Source organism: Monodelphis domestica, chromosome 6, assembly GCF_027887165.1.
Source record: "Monodelphis domestica isolate mMonDom1 chromosome 6, mMonDom1.pri, whole genome shotgun sequence".
NCBI lineage: Eukaryota > Metazoa > Chordata > Mammalia > Didelphimorphia > Didelphidae > Monodelphis > Monodelphis domestica.
Window position 1 is genome coordinate 60893358 of NC_077232.1, and position 13576 is coordinate 60906933.

Below are 13576 nucleotides of genomic sequence, written 5' to 3' on the forward strand. Positions count from 1 at the left end.
GAAGGAAATGGCAAACCTCTGCAGTATCTTTGCCAAGAAAACCCAAAATGAGGTGATGAAGAATTGGACAAGACTGTGAAATGATTAAACAACAATCTGTATTTTATTTTAATAACAAATTTACACATAAGTTTTCCAAATTTATATGCATTTTGTCTCCTTCCCTTCTTCCCTCTCTACTCCCAGAGTTGACAAGTGATTCAATCTGAGTGGTACATGTATTATCCAGCAAAACATATTTTAAGGAGGAACTTCTTAACATTGAGAACTGTTGAATGAATGTACTGCCTTAGAAGGCACTACTAAATATATCCAATGGGAAATTTGGATGGTTAGCTGTCAAGAAGGTAGTGGAGGAGATTCATAATCAGGTTTGGGCAGGACTAGAGGACTTCTGCATTCCTTTCCAGCTCTAAGATTTGGTGATTTTGTATATACCACACAGTGATAGCTGACAAAAAGAAATTTCAAAGTTCTCTGAGTCTCAGTGTCTTCTATCAGGATGACAATAGTCCGTCCCCCTTGAATTAAGTGCTTCTCTTCCCTCAATAATGTATTATGAATTTGTACAAAATCAAAGCTAGAATTTAGTCATTCCCATGAAAGCAAAAGTTTCCTTTTTCTTTTTTCCCTTCTTGAGAACTATAATTCTTATTTTTATTTAGAAGGTACCAAAAGAGAATCAGAGCTGGATTGGTTGGCCTTGGTTAACAAGAAGTAAGGATTCCAGGGTATTCTAATATCATGATCTTGGATCTTGCTTTAGGGAACTTCTCAGAATGAAGGGAACTTAATTATGAAATTATTATTAAATAAAAATTATATTATTAAATTTATTATTAATGTTAAATTATTAAAATACATTTTGGGGGGCACCTAATTGGCTTAGTGGATAGAGAGTCAGGCCTGAAGACAAGAGGTTCTTGGTTCAAACCTCTCCTCAGATATTTACTAGCAAGTCACTTAATTCTCATTGCCTAGCCTTTATCTCTCTTCTGCCTTGGAACCAATACTTAGCATCAATTCTAAAATAGAAAGTAAATACATTTTTGTATCTGTTTGATGGATCACATTTGTAAAAATATACATTTTAAAATATGTTAAAACATGAGTGGAAAATGGAAATATTGTTCTAATTTTAGAAAATGCAATAATTTAGAGTCTACAGGATATAGGCTCATGAGATTGACTTTCCTATTAAAGGGATGGTTATAAATATATAGAAAGGGAAGCAATGATCACTAACAGAAAACATGGATCATTAAGTACTGGCCCTGCCAGACTAACTTCGGTACTTCTTTTGAAGAAGTTACTAAACCAATAAGTAGGGAAATGCCATATATAATAAATGTGAAAATTCATAAATTATTTGACAAACTCTTTCATACTATGCTCATGGCAAGATAGCAAGATGTGGACTAGATGATGAATATAGATAGGTGGATTTAGAACTGCTTGGGTGTTAGGTCCAAATAGTAATCCATAATTTAATTAAATTATTTTATTTATTTATTTATTACTATTTTATTCATTGATATTTCATTATTATAAAATTGTTGTGGAGTTGTAATAATTATATTACAATATAATTATTAAATTATTTGTTTATTAATTACTTTTACTTATTAAAAATAAAAATAATTAACTATTACTTAATACAAAGTAAATTTTAGTTCCATATGAGGATAAATTTCCTAACAATTAGAACTATCCTAAAGTAGAATGAATTGCTCTTAGGGCTGAGGGTCTTCGAACAAATTGCCCAAATAACCATAAAGGAGATTGATACTTAGGCTGGATCTTGGCTTAGATGACCTCCAGCATGCATCCAACTCTTATAATTCTATAATATTCCTTTATGTTGCTCCTAGGGGATTCCCTAAACTTGTCCTTATAATGGTTGTACAATTCTATTCCACCCATCCTCTTGCCAGGGTGAGGAGGATATTGTTACTCCAGAAACTTTCCCCAATTTTTCCTGGTCTATCTCTGCAGCAGCAGCTATCTCTCTGCCTTCTTCCCCCCAGGGCAGAACCTGTGCTCACCAGGATAAAAGAAAACCGCAAGCGAATCATATCTCCATCCTTCGACAACATCAAATATGATAATTTTGAAATAGAAGAGTATCCCCTCGCTGCACAGGGCTTTGACTGGGAGTTGTGGTGTCGCTATTTAAATCCTCCCAAGTCCTGGTGGAAGTTGGAGAATTCAACTGCTCCGATAAGGTATGTGTTGGTGCTGATAGTTCTTTTGCCCTTCTGATGGACTAATCTGGTCCAAGAACAAGCTGGTTGTTTATTTCTATCCCATTACCAAAGGCCATTTGGTCTCTGGTCCAAGCCTACCCTTTCCCAGTGGCTAACCTGATTTCATCCAACAACCCTGCTCTCAACTAGGGAGACAAAGGAAATATAAGAGAGTTGGACAAGGTCCCTGGGGGCTTTCTCCAGAGTAAAGCAATTGAAATATCACCAGCATAAAACAGGACTTCCAATTGCCTTTCAAGGTCCTATGTCATCTCTGCCTTCAATACTACCTTTGTGTATCAACTGGAAAATACAATAAATTGGATTGTGTCAATTTAGCTTCTTAAGAGTCGAAACCCATGTAAAAATAAAGCCCTACAAGACAGTCACTATGTTCTTTGTTAATAAGGATTCATGGCATCATCACCAAGCTAAGTTGTGGTCTCATAGCATAACATTATTTTTTTAAAATATTGTTGCAATGAACAAATACTAAGAGGCATAAAATGGAAGGGGTCCTGGACTTTAATACTTTGTTTCTCTTTGGGCAAATCAGTTCCCATTTGAGATCCTCAATATTTTCATCTAGAAAATGGGAAGAATAATAATGTGTAACATCTCTCTCTCATCCAACATTAGTATGAGGAGAAAATAATATAAAGCTCTTTGTAAGTATAAAATTCTACACTGTTATTCAATCTGATTCACTAAATATTCAGTAGATACCTACTACATAAAATAATGGGCAGCAAGGAGGAGCAGTGGATAGAGCACTGGGTCTGGAGTTAGGAAGACCTAAGTTCAAACCTGATCTCAGTCACTTAGTAGTTGTATGACCCTGGACAAGTCAATTAAGCCTATTTATCTAAGTTTCCTCATCAGTAAAATGGGCTGGAGAAGGAAATGGCAAACCACTCTGGGATTCTTGTCAAGAAAATAACAAAAGGGGTCATGAAGTTAGGATGTGACTGAAAAATGACTACAATGCACAATAATAATAATTGATGTTTGTAGACTATTTTAAGGTTATAAAAGACTGTATATATGTCTTCTCCTCAGAACATTACAACCACCTTTTCAAGTAAGGGTCACCATGATTATTATCTCCATTTTACACATGAGGAAACTAAGGCTCAGATGTTAAGTGATTTGGCCAGGTTTCCACAACTACTAAGTGTTTGAAATGGGATTCAAACTGGTATTCCTTTTTTTAAATTTTATTATTTTTTTTTTGGTTACAATAATCACTTTATTTCCCTCCCTACACTCCACCAACCCTTCCTGCAGCTGACACGCAATTTCATTGGGTATTACTTGTTTCCTTGATCAGAATCTATTTCCATGTTATTGTTTGCACTAGGATGATCATTTAGAGTCTACATCCCCAACCATATCCCTTTGACCCATGTATCCAAGCAGTTGTTTTTCTTCGGTGTTTTTAGTCCCATAGTGTTTCCTCTGAATGTGGATAGTGGTTTTTCTCATAGATTCCTCCAAGTTGTTCAGGGACATTGCATTGCCACTGATGGAGAAGTCCATTACATTCGATTGCACCACAGTGTATCTGTCTCCATGTACAACGTTCTCCTGGTTCTGCTCCTTTCACTCTGCATTAATTCCTCGATGTTGTTCCAGTCTCCATGGAATTCCTCCACTTTATTATTCCTTTTAGCACAATAGTATTCCATCACCAACATATACCACAATTTGTTCAGCCATTCCCCAATTGAAGGGCATCCCCTCATTTTCCAATTTTTTGCCATCACAAAGAGTGCAGCTATGAATATTCTTGTACATGTATTTTTCCTTATTATCTCTTTGGGGTACAAACCCAGCAGTGCTATGGCTGGATCAAAGGGCAGACAGTCTTTTAGTGCCCTTTGGGCCTAGTTCCAATTTGCCCTCCAGAATGGTTGGATCAATTCACAACTCCCAAACTGATATTCCTAATTAGGTTCAATATTTGATCAACCTTAATGTGCCATATTTCTAACTTTGTGACACTATGTTAGATATTGGAGATATGAAGGCATAAATACAACAGTTTCTGCCCTCAAGGAGCAAATATTCTGCTGAAAGGTCAGAATATATACATAGATAAAAAATGTATTCAAAATGAACACAAAGTAAGCCAAAAACTGGGTTCAAATTTTGCTTCTGGCACTTACTGTCTGCATATTGTTGTTGGCCACTTGTTTTCTGTCATATTCAACTTTTTATGACCCCATTTTCTTGGCTAATATACTGGCGTGATTCACCTTTTCCTTCCCAGGCTCATTTTACAGATGAGAAAACTAAAGCAACAAGATGAAATTACTTGCCTAGGGTCACACAACTAAGATACTGGAGTTGTTTGCTTTTTCTTTCTCCAGCTCATTTTATAGATGAGGGGACGGAGGCAACAGGGTTAGGTGCCTTGCCCAAGATCACCCAGTTACTACAAGTCTGAGGCTAGATTTGAATTTAGGAAGAGAAGTCTTCCTGACTCAAGACTTGGCATTCTGTCCACTATGCCATGTAGAGAGCATGGTAGCATAGTATATAATAACTGGATGAGAGTCTGGAAGATGATTTATAAACATCCCTAAGACACTTAATAAAAACTGTGTGACACCAGAAAAGTTATTTAACCTCAATTTCCTTATTTGTAAAATAATAGTACCTTGTCAGGGCTGTTATGAGGACAAAAATGAGAAAATATTAGGAAATTCCAGTGCAAACCTTAAACCATTCTATAAATTATCACCATGATTAGTTATTAATTTCTCAGTTCTCCAGCCGACTCTCTAAGACTCTTAATTTGCTGAAATTGTGCCAACCTATATTGGTAGATGGAGTTTCCTCATCTAGAAGTTCCCTATAATAATGAAACTACAGACCATGTCTCTAAATCTCACATTACCTAAAGTCTACTTAGCTGTGTATATGCTGTAATACCAAAGAAGAATGGAAGTTCCTTGATGGTAAAAAGAATTTCTTTTTGTCTTTGCATTTTCAGTGTCTGTCATATATTGAACATAATAGGTGCTTAATAAAGTTGTGGGATGGAAATTGAATTGGATTGGGTTGTCCATAAGGGAAGTCATTTCCTCAGAGTGGCAACAGCTAGAATTGATATCACTGTAATGCCAGTCAAACAAGAACACCACCATCATTGGTACACCCTACATAGACAAGGTCCAAGGTGGAAGGCAGACTTTCACCCAGATACAATAAATTCTCACAGTTTATATAAACCTTAGAAACTGGAAAGATAAAGAAACGCAACCTAAGGAACTTGTTACCTCTTTCTTTAAATAAATGCTTATCAATGTTCTTAAAAACATTATTGCTAATTTCTTTTCACTCCCCCATATTGAATTTACTTGTCCTTCATAATAGAAGTCTTCAGTTGTTATTTAGTCAAATCCAATTCTTTGTGATCATATTTGGGTTTTCTTGGCAAAGATACTGTAGTAGTATGCCACTTTCTTCTCTAACTCATTTTACAAATGAAGAAACTGAGACTTATAAAGTTAAGTGACTTGTTATGGGGTGTTTCTTGGCAAAGATACTGAAATGACTTGTCATTCCCTTTTCTAGATCATTTTACAGATGAGGAAACTGAGGCAAAAAAAAGAGTTAAGTGATTTGTCTATGGTCACAGAGCTAGTAAGTTTCTGAAGCCAGATTTTAAATCATAAAGATGAATCTTTCTGACTCCAAACCCAGCTCTCTATTCACTGTGCTAGTTAGTTGCCTGAAACAACCACAAAGAGGTACAATTAAGGAAAATAAATCAGCCCATTATCTATATATAATCACTAAACTTCATTCTGCACCTGTAGTTCAAGGCCTCTTGTTAGATAAGAGGCATCATACATTGCTAAACAGGTCTCTAAAATGAGCAGTGTTTCCAAGACTTTCATTATCTTTCTTTACAATATTGTAGTCCTTATGGACACTCCTCCCCAACTTCTGTTTTCGTGGCTCTGCATTAGTTAAAACAAAACTTCCTGAGTTTTAAAAATTGTTCTTATTTGTGATTTTTATGGCACAGGTATATTCCATTGAATTCATATGCCATAATTTGTTCAGCCATTCTCCAAATTCATGATGTTGCCTTTTCCCTGAAAAAAAATCTTCTAGCAACTTGCCTTCTGGGCTAGGGGATCTCCAATAATTGCAACTCCTCAGTGAGTTTCAGTAACATTGATATGTAAATAACTAATAATTTTAGCTTCTCTTCTTCCTGCCCTCTTCTCCCATTTAAACCCTAGCCATAGACTAAGAAGGTACCAGGCAGGAGTCATAAACTCATAGCACTATTAGCAGAATGATCTGGAACCATTTTAGCAAGCTTATGAACTCTGGAAGACCAAAGTCTCCATCTCCTCCCAGTTGGATTATCCTTCTACAGAGAAAAAGTGGGTATTTCTACCAGCCTTCTCCTAACACCCTGCCCTCTTTAATTAGCACCCCATTGTGTTCAGGGTTTCCTACATGAGTACAATGGCAAAGAGGGCCTTTTTCTTCATTGTGTATTTGCAGGAGATTACTAAAAGACAGTGGAGTGAGTACTATTTTTGCAATGTGCTTTGGGGAAGGACAGGAGCTTGTTTTGCTGTCATATTCTCTTGGGCTCACTTGTCTCAGAGGAGGGGATCATTAGTGATTCTTTCCCCAGGAGTACACTTCACCTGTGATTATTGTTGGCATCTTTTCTTTTTCTGTAGTTCTTGACACAATTATTGACATAATTAAGGGGGGAAATGTGATGAAATGCTTTGATGTAACTATTTACTCTCATTTATTCTCACTGCTCTCTCTGTATATGAAGCCTCAACAAGATCTTTAAACCCAAGTAACTAGGTGAGAGGAGGCATTTTTTTCCTCTAATAATTCTTCCATGATGACCAAGACCAGGGGACCACTTGCCGAGGAACACTCAGACAAGAGTCTATTGAGGCAGCAGACCAATGGCCACTGGTCTTCAAAACTTAGATAGTTCAAATAATCAATCAGTAAATATTTATTGCATATTTACTATGTTCCAGGCACTATGCTAAGTGCAAGGGACATAAGGAAAGAAAAATAACCAGTCCCTGCCTTCAAGGGATTTATATTCTAATGAATCAAGCAAGCCATTCCAGTTTTCATCTTTATATTGCATTTTATTGTTAAAAGATGCCTAGTAATTGTTTCTTGAATTGAATTAGAAAGAATTTTATGTTGAACCAAAATTTGTTTCCTAGTTTCCAATAATTACTTGTACATCGGCCACCAAACAGAACAAGTATACTTTCTCTTCTACACATACTGGTCCTTTAGGTATCTGAAGACACTGCAACCTCCTTCTCTAGTCTAAACATTTTCCATTATTCTAATTCCTCCTCTAGACATGTTTTCTATCCCTTTCATCATCCTAGTCTTCTCTGAACATGTTCTAGCTTGCCAAAATCCTCCAACATATCACCTAGAAGTGAACATAAAATGCAAACATGGTCTCACCATGGAAGAAGACAAAGGGACTCTTATTTTCCATATTTAATTATTCTATTTCTCTTAGTTTAGTCTAAGATTGTGTTAACTTTATTTTTAAACCTTTACCCGTTGTCTTGGAATTGATATTAAGTATTGGTTCCAAGACAAAAGAGCAGCAAGGGCTAGGCACTTGGGATTAATCCACTTGCCCAGGGACATATAGCTAGAAAGTGTCTGAAGCCAGATTTGAATCTAGGACCTCTTGTCTCCAGGTCCATCTATCTATCTATCCATTGAACCACTTGGTTGCCCCTTACACTAACTTTTAATGTGATCATATTGACAATATGACTGTTGGTTCATATTCAACTTGTAACCAAATAAAACTCCAAGATATTTAACAAGAACTACTTTTAGGACATATATTTTCAGTTCATCTGCTTACACGGTTACATACACAGCTTGTCATTTGTTTGATGTGTGTGTGTTTGTGTGTGTGTGGTGGAGGAGGGTGACAAATTCAGGATGACATTCCCCCTTGCTGAAGTTCATCTTCAAGCCTTCGTTTCAGTGTTCCAAGCTGTCAAAAACAATTTTGAATCTTGATAGTTTCATCTGCGGTATGAACTTTCCCTCCCAATTTTGTGCCAGCTGTGAATTTGTTAAGTATGTCATCTATGTCTTCACCCAAGTCACTCTTTGAAAATGTTGAACAGATCAGAACCAAGGACAAAGCCAAATAGCACTTGACTTCAAGACAGCCTCCAGGTTACAGAGCTAGATGTGATTCAGGAATAAGGTCATAGAATGTTAAGACCAGAAGGGACTTTAGAGTTAATTAAGCTTATCCCCTTCATTTTATAGCAGAGGAAAGTGATGTCCAAAGAGGGAAGGTTGCCCAAGGAGTTAGTGACAGAGAGAAGACCAGGACCAAAGTCTGTTTAATTTTGCTCTGTCAGTTTGCAATTAATGAAAATTATAATATTCAACCAGGTCCTACTTCATCTCACTATATTGCCATTCAATCCTCTAGGTTATCATAGGAGAGATTGTTAAATGATTTGCTAAAATAAAGATGTATCATGCCTTTGGCATTCTGGATCTGCCAACCTAGTAACCCTACCCCCAAATTTCCAGAAAGAGTATATCCCCATGAAACTGTAATCTAGAAACATAGACTAAAGTTAGGCAGAAATGATGTTTACACTATTCATATCAAAGCAAAATCTGGCTGATTTTGTATTGTCATAAACATATTGGGAGCAACTTCAGAATGGGGCAGTCCGGGAGGAATACGACATAGTGTACACCTGGGTCAAAAGTAATAGCCAGAGGGGGCAGGTGCGAAGCTCAGTGTATTGAGAGCCAGGCCTAGAAATAGGAGGTCCTATGTTCAAATCTGACCTCAAACACTTCCCAGCTGTGTGACCCTGGGCAAGTCACTTAACCCCCATTACCTAGCCCTTACCACTCTTCTGCCTTGGAGCCAATACACAGTATGGACTCCAAGACAGAAGGTAAGGGTTTAAAAAATAATAGCTGGAAAGTCATATAAGCTGGACTGTATCTGGAGTATTAGCAGAGCTTTCACTTAAATACTCAAGGTGAGACCAAGATCAATGACCAGTAAATTTTAGAGCTCTAAATTGTAGGGTGCTCTAATCTAGAGCACTATCTGTGGAATAAGGAAGACCTGAGTTCATATCTTCCCTCAGGCACACTTCCATGTGACTAAGAAAATCTCTTAACTTCTCTCAAGTTCATTTCCTATTCCCTTAAAAGAGGATTCATCAGGGTTATGGTAAGGATCAAGGTAATACTCAAAGACCTTCACAAACCTTAAACTGCTATATAAGTGCCATTATTATTAATACATGATGCTTTAAGATTTATAAAATATATGCCGTTTAACAATCTCTGGAGCTCAATAGTGGAAATATTATTAGTCATGTTTATAGATAATAAAATCGAGGCACAGAGGTGAACCTAATTTCCCATGGTTACCAAACAGTTGTCAGAGACAAATTTGAGTCCATGCCACTTGACTTCAGATGTCTTTCCACTATACTAAATTGTTTCTGTAGTTTCGGAAGGCCCTTTCCAATTCTAGGATATTGTTCCTAAATATCTAAGTATTAACTAAAATTGAGGAGTGTAGATTAAATTGGGAGTCTAAGGGAGATAGGGTTGACAGTCAGAAGGCCAAGCCTGGCAGAAGGCATGGGAAGAACCAGGTCCCAAGTATAAAAGGATAGACTGGGAGTTAAGAATTCTAGTCTTAGACAATGAAACAGCCAGAAAGTAAAGCTTTTGAGGAGCTATGGAAGATCCCTGAAGACTTTAGAGGAACTTCGTATGTTGATACACAATGCCACATGGCCAGAGATCTCTAGGCAGGTACTATCTGCCTTCTTCCTAATTATTGAGAAGCAGTCTTGATGTTGAAGAAAGAGGGCTGATAGGAATGGACTGCCCAATAGATTGTCTAGGGATTGGCAATTGCCAGCCATCACAGAAGAAGACCAGACCTCTAGGGAGCTCTTGCAACTCTTTGATCCATAGAAGTCCACAAAGGACAACCTCTGATAACTGTTTCCATCTCTATCCTGCCTACAGGAGCCCAGCCCTCATTGGCTGCTTTATTGTGGACAGGCAATATTTCCAGGAGATCGGCTTATTGGATGAAGGAATGGAGGTCTATGGAGGAGAAAATGTGGAGCTGGGTATCAGGGTGAGTTGGTTCCTAGGGAGTAAGGACTTAAGAAAGAACATGGGAAAATGGAGAAATGGAGCAGAACTGTCCTGTGGGCAGAAAGACTGTGAAGAACCATCAACATCTCACCCAGGATTGCCGAAGCCTGGCTGGTGCAGGGGATGTTTGTGGGCAGCTCATGCCAGTGGATGGCATGATCTAATTGCCCAATCAAAATAGAGGGATGTAGTAGCATCAGCCTGCATGTCACTGAGCAGGAAAAGATCCTCCTGACACCTGGACTCATTTAACAGAGGGAAATTGCTTTGGAGGCATCTGGAATGCACAGGATTATTGGGGAGCTAATATATTCATAGAGTCTGGTGCCTGCATAATCACCCTCATTTCTCCTGCTCTCCCAGTCCTGGTCATTTATTCACCATTTGCCAGCCTCGGTATCTCATTCCATCTCCACTCCTAGATAAAATGCTCACCCCCAAACATAATATTGTCTCATTGAAGTGGTTGGCAGAGATAGCTGGTACAGGCAGGAGGTGCCTCCTGTTACCTATGTAAAATGGGTAGAAATAACTAGGTTTGTATCAGGGAATTAGATTTGTGAACTCTGTTACCAACAGGCATGTGAGTCAATCATTATAAGCGAGAGTTGTGTGGCCTTTTCAGTTCCCTGAATATAAAGCTCCTCTGGTCTATAGGCCAATCCACAATTCTCTACGTGCATGGTGAAATATCATAAGGTAATTCAGTGCTTGAGGTTTGAAGGTGCTCTGGAAATGTAGGATTCCCTTCCTTTCTGACTTCTTCAAATTCCTTTCTTCTCTCTTGTCAGAAAAAAAATGTCATTATGACAGCAGCAGAGAGGATAGATGATTCTCTCCTACACTGCCCAACATCTAGCTGACAATGGAACTTGAGAAAAAAGGGAGATTTTTGAATTTTCTGTTCTGTTCTGTGGCATTCCATTGAAAAATCTCAGCCCATGAGTAATTTCCCCATTTGAAACCGACTAGGTGATTTCTTATGGCCCTTCTAGCCCAGTTGGTCTTTGGATCTCCTGAAACTGCTTCCTCCAGTGATATATCCCTAATTGCATTAAGCATCAGTTTTTTCATATGTCCAGTGGGCATTATGTTGAGGTCTGAATGCAATCATGCCAATGAAAGCATTTGGAAAAAGTGAACATTCCTCACATATAAGAGATTGTTATTTCAACAACATTTACCTAAACCAATGTCAATTAACCTTCAACCCCATTTCCTCCCTTCCTCCTACACAGATCTGGAATCTAGAATTCAGTCCAAGACTAGCACAGTAGCAAAAAGTTTGTCTACTTCTTAGTAGACAAAACATATCACAGAGTCCACGTACTGTACTTCTAGGATAGCTTTAAAGCCTCCATATATCAAATTTGTTTACTCTTTTTGGATGCACATTTCTGATAGCCATAGTTATTAATGTCCAAGTCTATAGCAAAATAGAAGCAGCAAGCTTAAAACATGGCATGCTGCAGGTGGGCTCACCAATGGTACTAGAGTGGGGAGTATTGGTGGACACACCTAACAATGAGAGAAGAAGCAGACAGACTAGAAGGTACATTAACTCAGAGTTGAGCATCCTGGACCCATTAGGTACAGTTCTCAAGGGCCCAACTCATCATGAGGCAGTTCAGTGTTACACAATGCAGGTTAGGAATGGACATTCATAATGATGACCTTTAGTCATCAAGTCGAGGCTGAATTTTACTCTCATTCCCTGGTTAAAGGAGGTGAGAAATTGTGTGATACTTAGAAAATATTTCCATCTCAAATATTTGAAGTACAACAATGTAATTGTTTAAAGGGGTAACTGTTAATCTCTAAAACAAGATAGGTGGGTAGGCATATTCCATCATTTTTATTCTACCTCAGGACATCAATGAATCTGAAAGGCTGAAACAGAAATATATCATAGGCTTATGGCAGCAAATTGGTAGATTATCATGCCCCAGGAGTCCCTCAGTGGATACACATGATAAGTCAGAGCCATAGTGATGGGTAATAATCTGGGACAACTCATGGGCTTTTGTTCTTATAGGCAAGAGAGACTTTTCAGGGTCTGAAAGGTGCTAACATCCCCATGCTTCAGAGGACAGCTCATTAGTACCAGGCAGCAATAAACTGTGGGATTGTCTCCATGCGATTGTGTCTTTCATACATGCTACCTTTAGCCCTCCCTAGCAATGACTTGGCTTGAAGGAGTATCTCAAGTTGGATGGACCCATTTTGTCAACAAGCTGCACATTCCCATTTCAAGTATGTTAAGAAGCAATCCTGGCGATAGTCTTAACCATGGGGTAAAGACTCAAATGACATCATAAAGGTTTCAATTATCCAAATACAATTTCATTGATGCACATTTTAGAACCACAGCATCTGGGAAGAAAGGAAGCATGATTTATGGAGAGAAGACCAAGTTTGGACAAAGGAAGAGCTGGATTCAAGCTCTGTCTCTGACACAAACTGAATGAGTCAGGAAGTATTTTAAGTGCTTTAGAATGAGGCAGGCATTTAAAAATGTATTTTTATAATTTATTTATCTTTATGTTATTTATTTGTATCTTATAAATATTTTTATATTTAGCATATTTGTTATTAAATGTTTTATATTATTATCTATTCAATATTTGACATTGTGCTAAGATCCAAGAATACAGATAAAAGCAAAAAGACAGCGCCTGCTTTCTAGGAGTTTATGTTCTTATGGAGGAAAACAACACATTAAAGGGAAATGACAATTGGATAGGGAGAATAAAGGTGCCCTGCACAAGGCATGGACATGTTAAAGAAATCTGGAGTACAGCCTGGAGAAATATCAATATGTGGCCAGCATGGACACTTCTTAAATGGAGGCCCTAAGAGAAGTCATCCAATATTGCTTAATTTCTCAGTGCTTCAGGCAACTCTAATACTTTAAATTCCTCATTAATTACTAATCTGCATGGGTGGACAGGGATTCTGTCCTGGGAATTCCCTGTCTTGATGAAATTTCAAAGTTAGAGCTTCTTTGCTACCATCTTTCCTGAAGGCACCTGAGATAATATATTTTACTGCAAACTTTTCCCAGTTAAGAACAATGGTTTTGCTCCTCATGCCCCTTCTCCTTTTGTTCAGTCATT

General features: G+C 37.8%; 1 protein-coding gene across 6 annotated transcripts in view; it reads left to right on the top strand.

Annotated features, from left to right (window-relative positions):
- The window catches only part of GALNT18 (polypeptide N-acetylgalactosaminyltransferase 18), a 476899-nt gene that overhangs the window by 328843 nt on the left and 134480 nt on the right, over nucleotides 1–13576 (top strand). For all 6 annotated transcript variants that reach the window (XM_001379569.4, XM_056802082.1, XM_056802084.1 and 3 more), the window contains exons 5-6: nucleotides 2028–2225; nucleotides 10326–10440. In XM_001379569.4, the coding sequence (XP_001379606.1) occupies nucleotides 2028–2225; nucleotides 10326–10440 (313 nt within the window). The remainder of the gene's footprint in view (nucleotides 1–2027; nucleotides 2226–10325; nucleotides 10441–13576) is intronic.